General features: G+C 36.6%; 1 protein-coding gene across 1 annotated transcript in view; it reads left to right on the top strand.

Moving 5' to 3' along the window:
• The first annotated feature begins 1,645 nt into the window (after positions 1-1,645).
• LOC120534603 (GTPase IMAP family member 4-like) overlaps positions 1,646-19,913 on the top strand; it is a 33,803-nt gene continuing 15,535 nt past the window's right edge. The window contains exons 1-3 of the mRNA XM_039762191.1: positions 1,646-1,863; positions 8,356-8,492; positions 17,805-17,993. Coding sequence (XP_039618125.1) covers positions 1,646-1,863; positions 8,356-8,492; positions 17,805-17,993 — 544 coding nt within the window. The remainder of the gene's footprint in view (positions 1,864-8,355; positions 8,493-17,804; positions 17,994-19,913) is intronic.

Raw genomic sequence — 19,913 nt, 5'->3', positions numbered from 1 at the left:
TTACGAGTAGTTTAACACGTCAGATACTTCAGTCCTGCTCAAAATAGCACTCAACAGGGTTTAGTCAGAAAACTGTTTTGTTTTGGACTTTCCTATCTAATACTAAGAACAAACATCTTTTTGCATTATATATTGAATTATAAATATTAAGTAATATAACAAAGAAAGAAATGCTTATCAGAAGAAAAAAGTACTAATGCTTTTGCTGCGTCTTTGCTAAAGCACCATGATGTTGCCATTGTGAGAGAACCAGAGGTTATCGCCGTGTCCAGGCTGTGAGATCACATCAGTGTAACTGTGCATTTATATTGCCATCATTAAGTTGAAAAGATTAGTGATCATAGTGCAAATATTAAAATGGATCCAAAAGAGAAGGATACACAACCAAAAGAGTAGTTAAGCTTACTGTTAAGGTGAAAGAAGACAGGCTTAACCAGCTAATAAGAGTTCAGGTGGCAAAGTTGGGCATGTTAAGGAAAAAGCTAACGGAAATTGAAAGTTTAATGGAACATTTTGACAATGTTGAATTTGTGTCTACAATGTTGACTATGCAGTTCTTAAAGCCATATGTGGAGTTTTGTGACATTAATAATGCAGCAAAGGCACATACGTCTGAAGAAGAAATAAATCAGGATTAGACTGAGTGGGAGATAAAAGGTCAAAGGCAAAATCATGTCAAAGGGGCATGGAAATGTGATGCTGTGATCCGGCCGACTGACATTGCTTCTATGATTGTGACTTCAACTCACGCTAAAGGGAAACAGAGGAGTTACATAAGTTGTCTGACTTCAGTATTGTCTACCACTTCATACTGCTAGATTAAGAATAGCTGCTGAACTAGCATTGTTGCTAGCCTATGGAAACGTGTTCAAGTAAACACAGGATATTGAACTGGTAGAGGCTCACCTTAAGAAAAGAAAGAGGAGTTGCAGTTACAAATGGCTATTGCTGCAGTCAATGCTAAGCTACAAGAATCTGCATGCAATTCATCCATAATGCTGCAGGAAGAGCCTGATGTTTTTTAGAAGTAACAGGAGCTCTGAAGTTAATATCGCACGAGAAGCATTTGATTATTTGGTTGTCATGTGGAGATGCCACAGACAATTAGACAGAAAGGAGTGTCAGCTACGTCAGATATTTTTCTGTGGTCAGATCACAACAGTAAAACAAACAATTAGCACGCAGTGAATCAAATGCCCTGGACTTGATTAAAATCATACAACATCAAAATGTTATTGCTGATGTTTTGGTGAAACAGCAGAGACTGTCTTCTCTTCCTCATTTGGATATTCCAGTATTTGAATGCAAGTTTGTTCATGAAGGTTTTTAATTGAGGACAGAACTGAAGTAACAAAGACGAGCTATATTTCCTGGAGCAGTACACCACCAGACTGCCCAAGGTGCTTGTTCACAGTTGCCAACATATGGAATTCAGATAGAGATTATGAGGAGGCAAACAAACTGCTACATAACAACTTTGGGAATGAATACATATTTGCTACAGCATGTATTGAAAAGACTTTGATCTGGCCAGTTATTGAATTAGAAGACGGAAAGCATTAACAGCCTTTGCAGTTTTCTTACTAATTGTTGTAATACCACAGACAATGCAGAATACTCAGATAAAATAAATAGCTCAACTAATATGCAGACTATTGTTTCTAAGCTTCCATACAAGCTGAGAGAAAAATTGAAGGGTGTTACTTATGAGATGCTGGAAAGTGGCTGGGAGACTAAATTTACAGATATAGTTAGTTTTGTGGACAGGCAAGCAAAGTTTAATTCATACCCATTATATGGAAATATTCAAGAGGCTGCAGTGGAAAAAGATATTGATAACTCTGTTGGCAAGACAAGCCCAAAGTATGATAAAGAGAAAACACTTTGTTATAAGCATAAAGTCTGTGCCCGAGCATAAAAAAAAGGAAGCAAAAATAAATAATGTTGCTAAGAATTCTGCAAATTACAGACAATGTGTCTTTAGTTATAAAGAGCATAGTTTGGAATGTTGTAAATCATTTAAACAGAAGTTACAAAGAGAAACTTGATTTCCTGAAGTCAAAGAGTTTAAAGTTTGGGTGTTTGTCAGAGGGCCACTTAAGCAAATGTCAGGAACGACTAAGGTGTTTGAAATGCTCAGTGAAACACCCTACCGTTTTGCATTTAGATAGTAAAGTAAAGGACTTGGCACCATCAAGTGGTCAAGCTTAAAATAACACACAAATTAGTGCATTGGTCTTCTTGGACAGTAAAATGTATGGTTATACAGGGACTGTAATGAAGCAATTGTTCCAGTTAAAGTGAAATCTAGAAAAAGTAATCACTTCATTGTAACTTATGCATATCTAGATCCAGGAGCAATATTCTGTACTGAAGAACTTTTAATAAGAATTAAAAGTAACAGGTAGGATAACCAACATTCTTCTGCGTACCATGGGGCAAGAAAGGAAGGTCAGTACAGACATTGTCAGAGAGCTTGAAGTTTGCAGCTTAGATGGAAATTGTGTTACTGAGCTTCCACAAGTCTTTTCCCCTGAAGATCATTCCAGGAAGTAAAGAAAATATCTCACAACAGAGTGATGTGAATAAATGGCCTTATTTGGATGAAATATGCCTCACCTATATTGATAAAGAGTATAGATTTGTTAATAGGAGCAATCATACCTGAAGAATTGAAGCCATAGCAAGTTATAAACAGTAAGGGAGACGGTCCTTATGCAATAAAGACTGTACTAAGATGGACTATTTGTGGACCAATGCAGAAGGAACACTGTGATGAAAAAGAAGACACTTAATGGCCTCAACCAATTACACATAGTATTTCTTTTGGAATGCTAGAGGAGCTTATACAACATCAAATAAAGTATGACTCCTCTGAGAGTCAGCAAGTTGGGAATTCAGAAATGTCCAGAGAAGATAAACAGTTTGTAAAATGTATCTCTCAGTCAGTTAGACTTGTCACTGGTCATTATTGCATTGGTCTTCCTTTGAGAAACAGAGAAATGGAGTTTCCTAACAATCACTCTGTAGCTCTGAAAATAGTCCATAATCTCAGATGAAAGCTTGTTATTACTGAAGGTTTTTAAGGGAAATGCTGGAAAAAAGGTTATGCTGAAAAATTTCAAAGGAATAGATTAGTGAAAAGTCAAATAAGATTTGGTACCTACTGCATCAATAACCACATTAAAACAGAAATTTAGAGTCGTGTTTGATTGTTCAGCAACGTTTAAGGGAATTTCATTGAACAGCTTTTACAAGGTCCAGATCTGACAAACACTCATATTGGTGTGTTAATGAGAATTAGAAAAGAAACAATAGCTTTTTTGGCAGATGCAAAAGGAATGTTCCATCAAGTAATGGTTCAAGAAGAAGATAAAGATTTCTTAAGATTTCTTTGATGACCATGAGGCCTCATGTATAAACAGTGTGTATGCCCAAAAATGTTACATATGCCTGTTTCCATACTCACATCGCAATGTATAAAAACTAAACTTGGAGTAAAATCACTCACATTCTCACACCAGCTCCAACCATAGCGTACACAAGTTTTCGGCTTGGTTTTTCAAACTGGCAGCACCCAGCATCAAAGCAGTGCTACTGTTCCTGGGTGGCCTACCTTTATTTTTTAGATTCCCATCCCTGACGCCATATTATTAAATAAACTGACATTAACTGCATATCGTTTTTTAGTTTAAGGCATCTGATTGTAATCAACCTGTAACCATATAATGGTGCATGGAATGGCCAAACTTTTCCAAATACTACAACTGCTTTAGGATTGTTACTCTCAGTGCACCACTGAGTATTTTAACCCATTGTGTCTGAGTGTGGAATCACAGCTCTACAGCAGCTGATTGGAAACTGTACCGCAGATTGCGTCAAGAGTGGAGAGAATTATTGGGGTACAGCTACTAGCAAACACTGCCTTAGCCATGTGCACAGTCTGAATTTCTCTCATTCGGAAAAAAAAACTTCAGAGCCTTTCCTGCATGAACCTTGCAGTTTAGAAACAGTTTCATCTCAAGAGCAATAAATGCACCCAAGCAGTCTATCAGGTGCTCCCAGTAGAACTGTTAGTACTTATAAGTACAATTACCTCACCGTGAACTTGCATTACAGTTGTAATATTGCATAACCTGAGCCACTTTTTCTTTTATATTTTATGTTTTTCATTTTTTTATCGTATTATTGTTATTATTGCTGTTTTTGTTGTTATTTTACCAATTTATAGGAAAATAGGTTTATGGAGGATTTGCATATTATATCTCATTGTACTACACAATAACAATAAAGGAATTCAACTCAATTCAATAGAAGAGAGTACATATTTACAGATGATGATGACTGGTTTCTAAGTCGATTTAGATTTCCTGGCGCAATCTTCTTGGAGCTCATGATATCTTTTTTCAGATGAAATGCAGTCAAGTATATATATTACATTATACAGATACATTTTTAATGTAATTTAAAAAATGTATATTGTTATTAAACGTGTGGACAGCGGTAGCAATGAACTGGTTCCCTGTTCAGGGATTGTTTCTGCCTCACGCTGTATGCTTCCTGGGACTGGCGCGACCCTGGATGGATAGATGGATGGAATAAGTAAACATGTACTACAAAGATATTGCAATTTTCCTTAAACGTTTGGAAGAGTTGGTGTTCTTCCAGATGGCTTAACGTCTATGACATAGTTGATTGTGTGGCGATTGGTTACTTGGAGAAAGAGAAAGGACAGGAATTGGGGGTTAGTATGTTTGAAAGAGACAGTACTGCTGCAATAAATTATTTCATCGAGGGTTGCTCACAGCGAAGCAAGCATCTTGCAGGAGGCAGGAACAATCTCTGGACGAGGTGCCAGCTCGTCGCTACCATTGTGCCACTGTGGCCCCATGTTTAATACATGCTTTAATTCATTTCATAATGAAAATGACATCAAGTATACATCGTAATATTTAAATTCTTCAGAGAGCTGTAATATCATGAATGTAATGTATTCTGTGTCCTGTCGGCAGAAGATAAAGTCTGTTTAAGAAGCAAGTAGTGATTCACACACATAGAGTACATTGAAGAACACACAGAATATGAAGCATTTTATATGCTACTTTAGGTATGATGGGAATTGAGAAACTAGTAAGTTAAAAGATTTTAAGTTTAAGTTTATGATGTTCTACTTTAATGACAAAATAAACTATGTGATTAAAGTGGAAATATTCAAGATTAAAGTTGGCATTTCAAACTTTTTTTTCCACTGTGTCTCTATTTTTTTTTTCTCTGTACCCTAATAAGCTTTCATATGACAGTCAGACGGTGGGTTATGACTCGCCTTTTCACAGGGACTTTCATATCTGACAACTTCTTTTTTATTTCGGGCACTATGCGACTTTCTGAATGTGATCTTTCGATCAACTTCCTTTTGTTGTTTATACAACTGTTTAAACCAACAAATAGTAAGTTTTTCCTTGCCTCCACTTGGCATTCACTGATATTCTTCTTTTTTCCCCATGCTTTTGCCATTGTCTTTTCACAGAATGCTGAACTTAAGGGAATATTTATATTGATTTGCATATTCAAAGAGGCGTAATTCTGGGAGGAGTCTGGGAGGGGTGGCAGGCGTGTGCACAAATGTTACATTTCACGCAAACTCGGATTTATGTAGCTGAAGAACGTGGAAGTTGGTGTTCGTACAGATTTATACATCTGGATTTTTTGTGCTTACGCCATGTTATAATGTGAGTTCTACGCACATACATGAGCCCCCCTGGTGTTTGATCGTCCCCACAGAGGAGCCCATGCTCAGAAGGGGAAGCTCAAGTCAGAGAAGAAAGTCAGGGGGTGGGATATAAAGGACCAGCTTTTAAGTGCCGATGTCCAAACTGTTCAATCCCCTACAAGACCCTCCGTCTCTGATATACCCACATACAAGTTCTACGAGACACATAATAAAAAGACTTAATAACCAAAACCATCTGAACTCCATCCATCCATCCATCCATCCATCCATCCATCCATTTCCTAACCTGCTGAATCCGAACACAGGGTCACGGGGGTCTGCTGGAGCCAATCCCAGCCAACACAGGGCACAAGGCAGGAACCAATCCTGGGCAGGGTGCCAACCCACCGCAGGACACACACAAACACACCCACACACCAAGCACACACTAGGGCCAATTTAGAATCGCCAATCCACCTAACCTGCATGTCTTTGGATTGTGGGAGGAAACCGGAGTGCCCGGAGGAAACCCACGCAGACACGGGGAGAACATGCAAACTCCACGCAGGGAGGACCATCTGAACTCCACCTTATTAATTCACCCCCCTTACAGCCCCTATTTGCTGTGTATTGCCTTTGATTCCTGTACGTCTAATCATTTCCCTCTGAAGATGAACCTGGTAGACTGTTGAAAACTTAGGAATAAAAAAAATATTTTAAAATATGTGACTCATATTGTCTTTTTGTGGAATTCTAGCTACTAATTATTCATGGTCCTTTTTAAATTGTAAATTCCCATAGCTTACACATAATTTTAAGTTATTACAGGTTAATGTCAAATGAGGTGAAAATGTACTGATGTCTTCACTTGTACATTTATGCAGAAGTCTACTGTATAAATAACAGGAAGAATGTTCTTTCAGTGTTTTCTATGTATCTCACTCACAGTCTCTCTCACATACTGTATCTCATGTTCCACAAACATGCAGAAGTCCAACACAATTGGTCTGTTCACCAACACCTTCTTCTTTTCAAGAAACCTACACAACTTTTACTATAAAGTTCTCTCTTTAAAACTAGAAGCCTTGAAGCTTACGATTTTTTTCACAGTCCCTGACCTCGTTAAATTTTACTGACATATGCCAAGAAGCTTGTAGCGCCTCATCACTGCACTAAGAGCTCGCTTTTGTTTTGCCAATGTGCAGATTAGCAGATGGCACAATGGAAAAGCTACTGGTTAGCATTCTTGAGTTAACAGGTTCAAATCTTGCCTCATCCTTGGATTTAGCACTTTTGAGGAGTCAGCTGCTATTATTATTACATAATAAAAACATACATTTGATGTGAGCCTGTAACAATCTTTTTTAAATTTATGGTCCTTGTAAAAGTTAGAACTAAAGCAGACATACAAACACATCACAAACTCGAACATTCACATCAACACATTATTTGAAAATTTTTTTTATTCAGTTTTATTCTTTTGATTCTTGAAAAAGAAACAGAATAATTAAAATGCCTATTTAATTCCTTACAAACGTATCATGAGATAAACACTTCAACACAGGCTTAAACTATGAGGATTGCAACAGGGTTGTGCTCTTGTCATCTACACATTTGCAAATCAAAAGCGGGCCATTAGGGCAGTGATAAAGAGGTATGAGCTTTTTGACGTATGTCAGGAAAATTAAAGGTCAGATACAATGAAAAAAATCATAAGCTTCAGGGATTCTAGTGTTAAAGAAAGAACTTTATGGTGAATTTTTGTATGTTTCTTCAAAAGAGGAAGGCGTCGGTAAGTACAAAAATATCTCTCACTTGCCAGACCAGTTACACTTGTGTTGGATTCCTCTGAATCTTCTTGTACATGATGATGATTTCTCTCTTTTTTTTTCTCATGGGATGAATGCAGCAGATGCATGCATGAAGTAATGTCCTCTCACACTACAGATGGCTTGTCTTTCAATAATATTTTACAAAGACAGGACAACCTGGATGCAGCTGGAGTAGATCCCCCACTCCATGTTGTTTGTTATAGTAGAAAGTCTGCTGGTGCTTCATGGCTGCATCATGCTCCTTAATAAGATCCCTGACTGGCCATTTGAAATGTGAGTACACTTTAACAGTGGCAAAGTAGTGTGCAATGTGTGTCCCATCAATTGCTCCACTGGGCTTTCATTCTGTACTTGTTGTGTCAATAGTTCTGTGGCATGAGAGCCAATAATGGATCCTTCTATCTGTGAATCCTTTTAGCTTTTTGGACTACATGTTGAGCATGTCCATGTCCTGATGTGTGGTGAGGACTAGATATTTCATGTACAAATTCAAAGTCTTTCTTGAATGCTTTAAAGGTGCTATCTGTAATCTGTAGCCCATTGTCAGATATTTCTATATTTGTGATCTGAAACATCAAAAAATATCTTTCAGCTTCTTTTTTACTTGATCTGTGGTTGTAGTAGGTAAGTGCAGTATTTCTTAGTAATGTGAGTAATAGCCTGAAACTATAGGGTGGATTTCCCTATTGTACTCACATATCTCATTGATATGGATATTCAGGAAAAGGGTTGATGTGGGACATAGTGGATCTTAATTTTGTGATCTTCTCTTTTCATAACAAAAATTACACCTTTCAATTTTTTTTCTTGTAGATCTGCTGGTAACCCATCACATGGACCTTCGTGTGTCCATGCCAATCTGTCTTGTCTAAAACGTTTTGGCATGACAGTTTGTTTCCCAATCTCTGGAAGAGATTATATGAACTGGCAATCATCTCTTAGCTTTGGTGGTACTTTTTTCAGGACAACTCTTATTAATTAGCCCTCTCTTTCTCTGCAATACTGGATAAATTTGGGTCATGGTCCTGATGTTGTCACATTTGTGTTGGGAGATCAGAAGCATGTTTATAACTGCATCCACATAGTAATTGACATCTGCCTCTTTGCTGCTTTCTCTGTCATTCACTGGGCTCCCTGACAAAGCATCTAGTACTGTCAAAGTTATTTCCCAGGTCATAGTCTGCTGTAATCCCAAATCTCATTAATCTGAGTAATAGCCTTTGGCAATGGATGGGAACAGTGTCCATGCCTTTAGTGTTAATTAATGAAATAAGTGGCTCATGATCTGTGATTAGTTTAAAGCTGCTCATTCTGCCCAGATACTTCTCAAAGCTCTCACATGCCCATACTCCCAGGAGGCATTCCTTCTCTACCTAAATATAACATGTTTCAGCACCTGTAAGTCTTCTTGAACAGTTTTTAATGCATTTTCTTGAGGTGCATCTCATCTCCATACTATGCTATTTTTATGGAAAGCATACAGCGGCCCCCAATAGGTGTGCTTTTGTGGCCATTTTGCGACTGGCTTTACCTTTGTTTGTTAGGAATATGATTATGTTACGTGTCAAGCAAGGTAAAACTCAATGGTCAATTACAGCTTACAGACTTTATAAAACAGGAATTTATTTCAATTAGTTTATAAAAACGTCTTCAAAACTTAAAACATGGCCATAGAGAACTAGCATGAGGACAGAAAAAATCTTCTATGCTGACAAGTGATTTGGGAGACAAAGGAAAGGGAAGCATAAATAATATTACATACCTGGTGTCTTTGATGAGTAATCACCTCCGAGTGCTGCTCCACCCTTAACCACGTGTTCTAATGGTAAGCTAAACAAAGACCTCCTCTGTTGGCACAACTGCTAGTTGTGACAGGACTTCTTTCAGAACAGCTATTCTCTCTCAGTCTTGCTATGCTCACACAAACATAGGTTTTCAGAGATATAAATATTTTTACTAAACTAAGAGAAGAGGAATTTGCATAGATGAACATCTTCATATTACTAGAAGCAGACTGAAAAAAACTTGGTAAGTTACTTATGGGCTGAGTGTACTTGTATGCTTTATTTCATGGCACTACAGCATATGTGGGAGCAGCAAGGTGGCACGCTGGTTAGCTCCCCTGCATCTCAGCTCCAAAGTCATCAGTGTCAATACTAGTTAGCACTATGAGGTAAGATGGTTGCTGAATTTAGATTGGCATTGTTTAAGTGAGTATGAGATTGTGCGTGGTTGTACCCTGTAGTGGACTCAGACATATGGCTTGTGTCAATAGCAGGAGGTTAAGTACATGGATAGATACTGAAGATGGACAGCGCATGAATTAAATATTTAATTAAGAAAAAAATGAATGTAAAAAAGTATATTTTGGTAAAATTAAATAGATTATTTTATGTTAAGGTGAGCATAGCAATGTGTATTGTTTTCTCTTTTATTGAATGAAATTTTTTAAACACAAGTGATTGAGAGTGAATAGGAGAAGATCAGTTGATATTAATCAATTAATTATTTGCTTGGCCACTGGACACTTAAAAAGTCTCACACCTTATTTTCCTTAAATTTCTCTGTAGATGGAACACACCAAAAATCATACATGCTTTAAGAAACAGAATTACCCCTCTGGGTTTTAGCATGGATTAATGTCATCAATGGGACATCTATGAGTTTAATTTACACAAATACAGAAACTTGGGGCATAGCCAGTTTCAAAGATCTTCATCAAAACAATCACTTAAGTTATCTAGCAGACAACAGGGGAAAAATGATGACAGCTGCTGTCATCTTCAGCTTTTACTGCACACTGCCCCATCTTTAAAAGGTTGTAGCTTGGTCACCAGCAACATTCTCATTCACCTTCTCAGTGCCACTTGGATTGTCACTTATTGGGGAGGAGAGTGAATACATTTAAAGGCAAATTATTTAATTTTTTGTCCACCCATTAATCCATTTTGATTCTAGGTTTAGATAATTCTACAGAAGATTTTTTTTTCATTTCTGCCTAGACTTGTCTAAATAAATACAGAAAATAATAAGGCAGCATTAATCTGTTTCTGATGTGACCAGACAGGTCTTTATACAAATCGGCCTCATCCCTTTTGGGATCAGCTCCAAGATGCTAATAGAATATGTGAAGTAATTTTGGACATATGCATTCTTAATAAAAAGATTTATACATTTTCTGTATAGTTACACAGTTATATCTACTTTACAATTGGAGACAAAACTATTCTTCTTTTTCAATGTGTCAATATGTTAGGCCTTGAGAAGCTGCTTCTTTTGGACAGGAAGTTTAATTTTCCAAGTGTTTTTCTAGAACTCATACACAGGATGGCAAACATACAGTAGCTCTGCCTACTTGTGCTTTTAAAAATATTGTTAGTTGGTAGTGAATTGATATGAGGGCCGATATAAAGTGACAAATGTTTTATGAAAATTTAAGAGTGACAATCGTTTCATTTAGTGCTTAAGACAGTTACATGATTTTTCTTGTATTAAGTCCCGCTGCTCTACTTTAACATACTCCTTGAACATTATGCCTACTCAACAGGAAGAAATGTGTTTTTAGGAAATATTTCAAATATGACACAGAACATTGTAGAGGGTTTCACTGGGCATATTTTTTCACTTTGGTGCCTGATCCATGTGATGTTGTAGTTTTGTTTCTGTTTCTGCTGTACATTTGAGAAAGTCTATGATTTCTGAGAAGTCAAGCGGTGGTATGAAATTTGCATATCCAATCGTTGTGTTTCCAAGGGGAGTGTCCTTTAAGTACATAAAAGTAACATGAACCAGATACTAAATTTTGTCTTCCATAATTCTAAAACTAATCATTTCTTTTTATTTTTCATTCATTTCTTTTGACTTGTAATTCATACTTTTTTCAAATTAAAATTTTAGATGTGAATATTTAATTTTAAATACTGTATATTATAGTTTTCAGAGATATACATATTTTTACTAAACTAACAGAAGACTCATTTGCTTAGACAAACATCTTCATATTACTAGAAGCAGACCGAAAAAAATTTAGTAAGTTATTTATGGCCTGACTGTACTTGTATGCTTTATTTAATGGTACTACAGCATATGTGGGAGCAGCAAGGTGGCACGGTGGTTAGCTCCCCTGCCTCTCAGCTCCAAAACCATCAGTGTGAATACTGGTTAGCACTATAAGGTAAGATGGTTGCTGAATCTAAACTTGCATTGTTTAAGTGAGTATGAGATTGTGTGTGGTTGTACCCTGCAGTGAACTCAGGCATATGGCTTGTGAACCACTGTCAAAAGTTGGAGGTTAAGTACATGGATAGATACTGAAGATGGGTGACGCATGAATTAAATGTTTAATTAAGAAAAACATTAATGTAAAAAATTATATTTTAGTAAATTTAAATGGATTATTTTATGTTAAGGTGAGCATAGCAATGTGTATTGTTATCTCTTTTATTGAATGAAAATTTTTCAAGCACAGATGATTGAGATGGAATAGGAATAGATCAGTTGATATTAATCAATTAATTATTTGCTTGGCCATTGGACACTTAAAAAGTCTCAAATTGTTTTTTCCTTACCTTCCTCTGTAAATGGAACTTCCCTGACACAATAAAAAATCATACATGCTTTAAGAAACAGAATTATACAATTGATTGATGAGATAAAACACAATCAACAGAAAAGAAGTCATTTTACTTTATTTAGGGAGTTTTTTGGTTTTAACAAGAATGATCCCTTAGGTCAGCATTTCTCAACCTTTAAGTATTTGCGACCCAAGTTTTTATAACAGTTTTAATCGCGCCGCCCTAAGGTTTTTTTGAAAGAAGCCCACTAATACCAATTCTTTTTTAATTAATGACTATATATAAATATATCATAGATGTATATTTTATTATACCTACTTAACTTTTATCTACATTTATCTAACTCTATAGTTAACTTTTCTAGTATGAGAATGTAGTTTAAGTTAATTAGTTTTGGTTTCAGTGGATGTATTTTTCTTATTTTCTATTCTTGTTTTCTTGTTTTCACATCTTCGCGCCCCCCTTTTTGTTTCTTCACGCCCCACTAGGCTGTTCTACAGGTTGAGAGCAACTGCTTTAGGCTTTCACGTTTTGAATTTTACAGATGGATACAATAAGGTTGAAGTGTTATGTGGCAAGTCAAATCTCCTTTGTCTCCTATTTAGAGAAAAAATTGTAAAAGGTAGAAGGTTACTTGACACAGTGATTTATTAACTCCCTGCACAATAAAAATGATATTGAAAGCAAGTCTTGGCTGACAAGTCACTAGCTAGTTAGAGTTCTAAGTTAAGATGGCCCTGATGAAGCAGTTTTAAGATAACAAAGGAGAAGCCTGATGCTACGTGGTTCCATGTTCAAGTAAGGAATCTTGCTTGCTTAAAGTGTACTTGTTGTTTTTGCTATGCGGTCCTTTGCTCAAAGTGTGGCTTTGTCTTCCTCGATTACACTTGATACAATCTTTGGTGTTGAAGGTGAAAATTCTGAGCCTCTTGAAAAGCCATGGTTCCTTGTTCTTTCTACACAAACAGTATGTAGAGCTTTCAAAAGTATAATTGTGCGCATGACTCTAACTCTACTCGTTCGCAGCATGTGAATTAAATCAAAAAGTTATCCTCTGAAGTTTATATCCACAGAATCATTTAGATGAAATGAGAAAAATATGAGCTATTATGATATACTAGCCGACGCCTGCCGTAGCATACGGCGGTGTAAGAATAGGAACAGAAAACGATGAGAATTGAGAAAGGAATTTAGAAGTCAAGAAGAAATAAATACTTCTTGAAAGACGCAGTGTACATGTGGAATTTCCGGCCAAGCAGGATTAAATGTGAAAGTGATAAATAAATCAGGCTTTCCGAATTTACATACTATGGCCATGGCATCCTGATAGTTTTGTTGCATGTATCTTAGACTTCCTGGGAATGTGGACGGTATTATGATCATTTTGCCTACATGTACGTTGTTATTTTCAGCGTTTGCTTGCAGTGCGTCTGTATTCAAACATTGTATTGTTCCACGCGCAGATCTTGTTGATATAATCTAAAATAGTTGAGACGCGCGCCCTCTTTTTTAACATACGCATCTACAACGTGTACAACTGTTGGAATAGTTTGCCGCTGGAATGCAAAATACTAAATGTATTCCTCATTGTTAATCGGGAACATGTTGTATATCTTTGTGCCAGCCAATATCTCCGTAAGGGAATAAAAGTGGGTAAACCACAGGATCGCAATTCATATTGTGCGTGATAAATTGGTGATAAATTTGCCCGTGTATTTTAAAACAGTATGGTCCGTGGCCAGGAGGTTGACTTATCTATGCGCCAATAGAAGCAAACGCTAGAGAAGAGTTGTATTCTCAAATGTGTTCACGATCATTTTTAGCTTCTGATGTTTGCTGTGTAAGAAGCTGTTGTAAAGACACTGGTGGATCCCACAAAGGTGGTAAAGCTACTTTACCGCTGTGGCAGCACCTCGAGTACTTGTTGGATGTATTACGCTCAACAGGCCAGCATAGTGCATGACATGGAAGACGACCAATAGGAATCCCGAAATACCGTGTCGGCTGCGTGTGGGCGGGACCGGGTTTGAGATGGAAGCAGGACAAACCAGAAGAGAAATATATAGGAGATTTTTTCGCCCATTTTAAAATGAATGTTGGATGTGATCTGTTTGTACAGTTTTTTCATGTTTTTCTCTTGCATTTCATGTCTTGTTAGAGTTAAACTTGAACCCTGCTCTATGTGTGCACCTGGCATGTGTCTGAGTCTCATATCCTTCTGAGTTTATGCTTAAAAGTTGACGCTGTTATTTTATTATTCACTATGATAAATGTATTTCTTGTTATTTTATATGACCACTTAAAAGAAAAATGTTATATTTATGGCATAACCGTTCTTCTATAATTACTGTTTCCTGTTTTTTGTACAAAAGCTGGATCATTATATATACATATATATATATATATATATATATATATATATATATATATATATATATATATATATATATATATATATATATATATATATACATATTGTAGCGTCTTCCAGACGTAATGACGATCCGAGACGGTCACTTGGTTAGTTCCCTCTTTATTAGTCACAAACAAAAAAATGGTTGCTGTTGGCCACAACCACGCCGAACAGACAGCAATCAAAATAAAAACTCTCTTAGTTAGGCTGACAAGAACGTCCTCCTCTCCTCTCTCACCCCACACCCCTCCTCCATTTTCACAGCGCTCCCCGCCTCGGCTGTACCCACATCCCACCGGAACCTCCTTTACCTTCAATCTCTATTACAGTCCATCAGAAATAACAGGGACAACAGAATAAATAACTGAGAGGGATGTAAATCACAGAACACAAACTGCAGAACAGAACTCTACAATAAAGAACAGAACGCTACAATATATATATATAGGCCATTGTTCTTTATTTTAAACCAGGAGAAACAGGGTTTATGTGGTGAAATTCACATATCTCCTAAAATAAGAATAAAAATATTACATTTATCCTGTCATGTACATCCTAGGCAAACAGGACTATCAATCAAGTTGTGGTCATCTAAGGTATCAACATCTGCCATGTCCCGTTAGCAACTAGTTGTAACCAAATCATGTTAAACGTGTTCTGAATTTGTAATGAATTACTTTTAAATAATAGTGACATAATCAATGGATTGTATAAATAGGGTGCAGTTGACACTTTTTTCTTTGCAAATACACTGATATAATGCTTTTTGCCTCTTTGGAGATTGAGAAAATCAAGAAAAAAAAACTTAGCACTTTAAAACATTCATTTGAATAAGTGATTAATTGAAAAAAAATCTAAATTTTAGTTCCAGTACACTATTAATAAATTAAATATTAAAATAACAGAAATAACATAAATATATGGACAATAATAATTCAAAAGTAGCACAAACTACAAAAAATAGAAAATAATTACAAGCTAGGGAAGAGACCAATACTGAAACACAATATCAGCCTTTTTTATATACTGTGAATGTCAGAACTTTTACCAAAAATCTTATATTGATTGACCCTCTTAACTTGTATTAGTGATGATTCTACCTTTTAGAACAGATAATAGACAATTTAGGATGTTTATGGAATGTAAACAAAAACTACCTGAATGGAGAGTAAAATCTACTAAGATAGATAGAATTTTATCTGTTTTGAAGAGGAAATGTTGCATTTACAGAAGCTCAAGAAATATACAAATATGGATGGTCAAATGTGATCTCAAGGACATGGCAATGTTTAAAATACATAACAGTTGTATATAAATGTGGCATTTGGAAACATTTTTTCTTTTTGTGAAGTCAGGGTTCTTTACTACAAGCCGTAAGAAATCTGTGCATAAAAGATGACATTTAGGAGGCTTTTTTGGGGCTATGAAAAAACAAACAACCCTAACTGTAGTGGAAAATCCATTAAAGTTAAAGGTGGAACAAAAGTGACCTGAAATGCATAAGCATAAAAAAGTAAATATTTTTGCAACCTGTACAAATTATTGGATGTTTAATTGTTGAAATGTTCTAAAAGTCACAAAGTCTGACTTTAGTGATAACTAACAGTAAAAAGAACACTCTTAACAGCTCTTTTAAGGAGTTTCATAGGGTGGGGCTGAACTGATATCAAAAATTAGATACCTGTTGTGAGGATAGGAATAACATAATTTTGGGCAAGGGGTAATTTTAAAAGTTCATTAACAATGTCAACAATTATTCATTTGCAGGAGGTATTGGCATTAATTTTTAATTTTTGGCATTAATTTGGCATTCAGAAGCTGCTGAAAATTGTATCAATTAGATAGATAGATAGATAGATAGATAGATAGATAGATAGATAGATAGATAGATAGATCTTTATTTGTCCCTCAGGAGAAATTTGGCTCTTTAAATAAATAAATACATAAATCAGCAGATAAATAAGTAAATTAATTATACACACAATTTTGTCTAAACAGACATCAGAATGACAATAAAGCAAGAAAGTTAAAAAGAAAGAAAAGTTCTGACTTGGCTGTCACAGTCCCTGTGAGACACTATGCAGATGTATTGCTGTTGGCATAAAGGAGCCCCTGTAGCATTTCTTGACACACTTCTGCTGAATAATTCATTGGCTGAAAGTCCTCAGTGTTAGTGTATCAGAGAAAGGATGTGCAGCATTGTTCATGATGGCACTCAGTTTTGTTTTAATTATCTCCTTCACTACAACCTTCATGTGTCCTATAACTGACCTTGCACTTTTAATTAGCTTTTTGATTCGGTGGGCCTCTTTTGACGTGAGGTTACAAGCCCAGCACACCACAGTATAGAAAATTACACTGGCCAACTCAGATATATGAAAGATATGAAGGATGTCACTTCTCACATTAAAGGAATGCATTCTCATAAGGAAAAAGAGTCTTTCTTCCATAGTTCCTCTGTGTACCGAGAGCAATCCAACCTTTCATTGATGTGGACACCCAAGTACTTGTAGGAACAGATCACCTCTACATTCACTCCTCGAATTATGACCAGACATAGAGGCTCTTTGATGCGGTGAAACTCAATTATCAGTTCCTTGGCTTTTCTGATGTTAAGATGTAGATTATTCTCCCTGCATTAAGAAACAATGTTTTCCACCTGACTCCTGAACTCTATATCATCCCTTTTATCAATACACCCTATAAGTACAGAAGCATCTGAGAATTTCTGCAAGTGATGTAACCTGGTGTTATATTTATTCTGAGGTGTACAGAGAGCAATAAAGCAGAAGACAGAACTGTTCCTTGTGGTCCTCCAGTGCTGTTCACATCAGAGACACAAATGCACAGTCCTTGAGTCTCATAAACTGCAGTCTGCCCAACAGATAGCCCATTATCCAGGATACCATAGACTCATCTACCTGTATATGTTTGAGTTTACCATTTAACAGAGATGGAAGAATGAATTTGAAGACATTGGGGAAATCAAAAAATATAATCCTCAGTGTGCTGCCAGCTTTGTCCACGTGATAATAAGCCTTGTGGAGCAGATAGCTAACCTCATCATCCACTTCAGTCTTTGTCCAATAGACAAAATGCAGTGAGTCCAGGTTGCCTACTACGAGAGGACTCATATAGTTAAGGACCAGTCTCTTAAAGGTCTTCATGATGTGAGAGACTTCAGTGTGAATGCTCTACTGAATCACACTCCAGACCACCCTGGAAATTGTATATAACTGATGACTCTATAATGAAAAAACATTTGTTTTTCCAAGGGTCTCCATTGACTTTTCAGCAAATGATGGACGAGATTCTGCATCCCCATTACATGTATGTGGGAGCATATCTTGATGATGTGATCATTTTCAGTAATGATTGGAGGTCAGATCTCGACCGCCTGCAGGTGGTGCTTGACAGTTTGATGCCAGCGTGTTTAATGGCTAACCATAAGAAGTGCAGATTGGGTATGTTGGAAACTCATTATTTGGGAAATTCCATGGGGAATGGCCTAATCAAGCCCCAGATGGACAAGGTTGGGAGGTGTTTGTATATCCTCTTCCCAAAATGCAGAGGCAAATTCATGCCTTCCTTGGGCTTGCTGGTTAGTACAGGCGGTTTATTCTAAATTGTGACCATCAGGCTGCCCCTTTCACTGACTTGACAAAAGACAGAAGGAACTGTGGTATTGTTTGGACTGATGCCTGTGACAGGGCCTTCTCAGACTTAAATAATAATCAGTACATCACCCACCCAGGAGGACTCAAATAAATCTTGGAAAGAGTGTGTTTTATTGTGTCCATCCAAAAGGATGCCAGCAATTGTTGGAAATGGAAAGATGTAATTTACCTTGGTTAATGAATCTGTTTTTTTCCTTCAGCAATACCGGTAATCAAATAATTTGGTAATACTGCTACTTTATTTGCCCAACCTTTCTCTGTTTTATGAGGAATCCTTTAAATTTATATCAAGGTAACTCAAGCACACTCAGTTTAAGAAATAGAATAATACAATTTAATGATAAATGATAAAAAGATTATAGAAATATGATAACTGAAGGTGATGACTAATGTTCTGTGGAGTGGTTCCTTTGTTGATGTTCTAGATTCTGAGGTATTCTTCTTGCATTGGAGTGCACTATTTCTCTTTGCTGCATAATCCTTTATTTGTATTGTGAAGAGTTTCTTTCAGCTAAGCCTTTTCCTTCATTGTCTGCAGTTCTTTCTGGCACAAAAATTTAGAAGTTCTTTTCTTGAAGTGATGGCTGCTTTCTCAGCCTTTTCAGCCCACTAGGCTACTTAGCTTGGCAAAGAGATTGTAAATTGTGATACACAAAGAGAAAGAGGATGTTCCCCAAACGGAGGACAGCTCACCTTCTTTAAGTTTCAGAACGCAGGTTTCAGAGGCTTTCAGTCATTTTTGAGAGTTTCCCATCTGTGAAAGAATCCCAGAGAGGGTGCCCCAAGAAAACTTCCAGGGAGTTCAGTGAGAGTGTCCAACAAATATTCCGAATTCCCTAAATGGGATGGGTGTAATTAGTTTACGAAGAGAGGTGGAATCTCTCATGAGCGGATTAAAGTCACTTGAAGTGACAAAATCAGTGCCTCCTCTTAGACGAGTTCTTCTGTCCATATTTTATTGTCATTCATTGATTTACATGTCTTTGTTCTTGCTTGAGTCCATTTTGCACGTTCTTGCTCAAGAAGTCTGCAGAGGGGAGACTGGAAAGATGTCAGTTCAACATTTGATATACTGTACATCTTTGTTATCAGATGAGGTCCAGGTAGATCCAGGTACAAGCTGGAGTTCAGTCACTTAGTTTGGAATGTAAAGGGGAGTGGGTGGGTTGTTTTTGCAGCTGGAATTCTGTTAAATCTGATGCTTTAGCAGTTCTGTTGTGCCACTAATGCCTAGCAGAATAGGCAATACCTACTTTGTCCTACAGTCTGTATATTTTAGTTTGTTTTTGCCATTTCTAGCACACTTCCTCCTCCTTGACCATTGTTTCACTACAAAGATATTAAAAAATGTTTTTGCATTTTCTGCAATATTTCTCCCCAACTTCTTTTTAACTTGCCTATTATCCTTTTTTATAATTGCTGTCATGTGCTGATAATCTCTATAGTTCTTTACTACTTTTAAATTTTGAGATAAACTTGTCCTTCCTTATACGTAAAAAAACCCATTTAAACCTGACCTACATCTCCTCAGTCTACACATTTAAAACCTTATCCCAGTTTACCTTATTTTGATTTTGCTGTATCTGCACAACATTTTCCCTATTAAATTTAAACTTAATGGTTGTAATTTTTGAATATGCTGTCTGACAGAACATCATTTAATCGGTTTAATCATTGGCCCCTAAATCCTGTCTTGATAATTGCTGA

The sequence above is a fragment of the Polypterus senegalus genome, chromosome 8, assembly GCF_016835505.1.
Source record: "Polypterus senegalus isolate Bchr_013 chromosome 8, ASM1683550v1, whole genome shotgun sequence".
NCBI classification, from domain to species: Eukaryota; Metazoa; Chordata; class Cladistia; order Polypteriformes; family Polypteridae; genus Polypterus; species Polypterus senegalus.
Note: the sequence above shows the minus strand (reverse complement) of the source record. Positions and strands in the feature narration are given on the sequence as shown.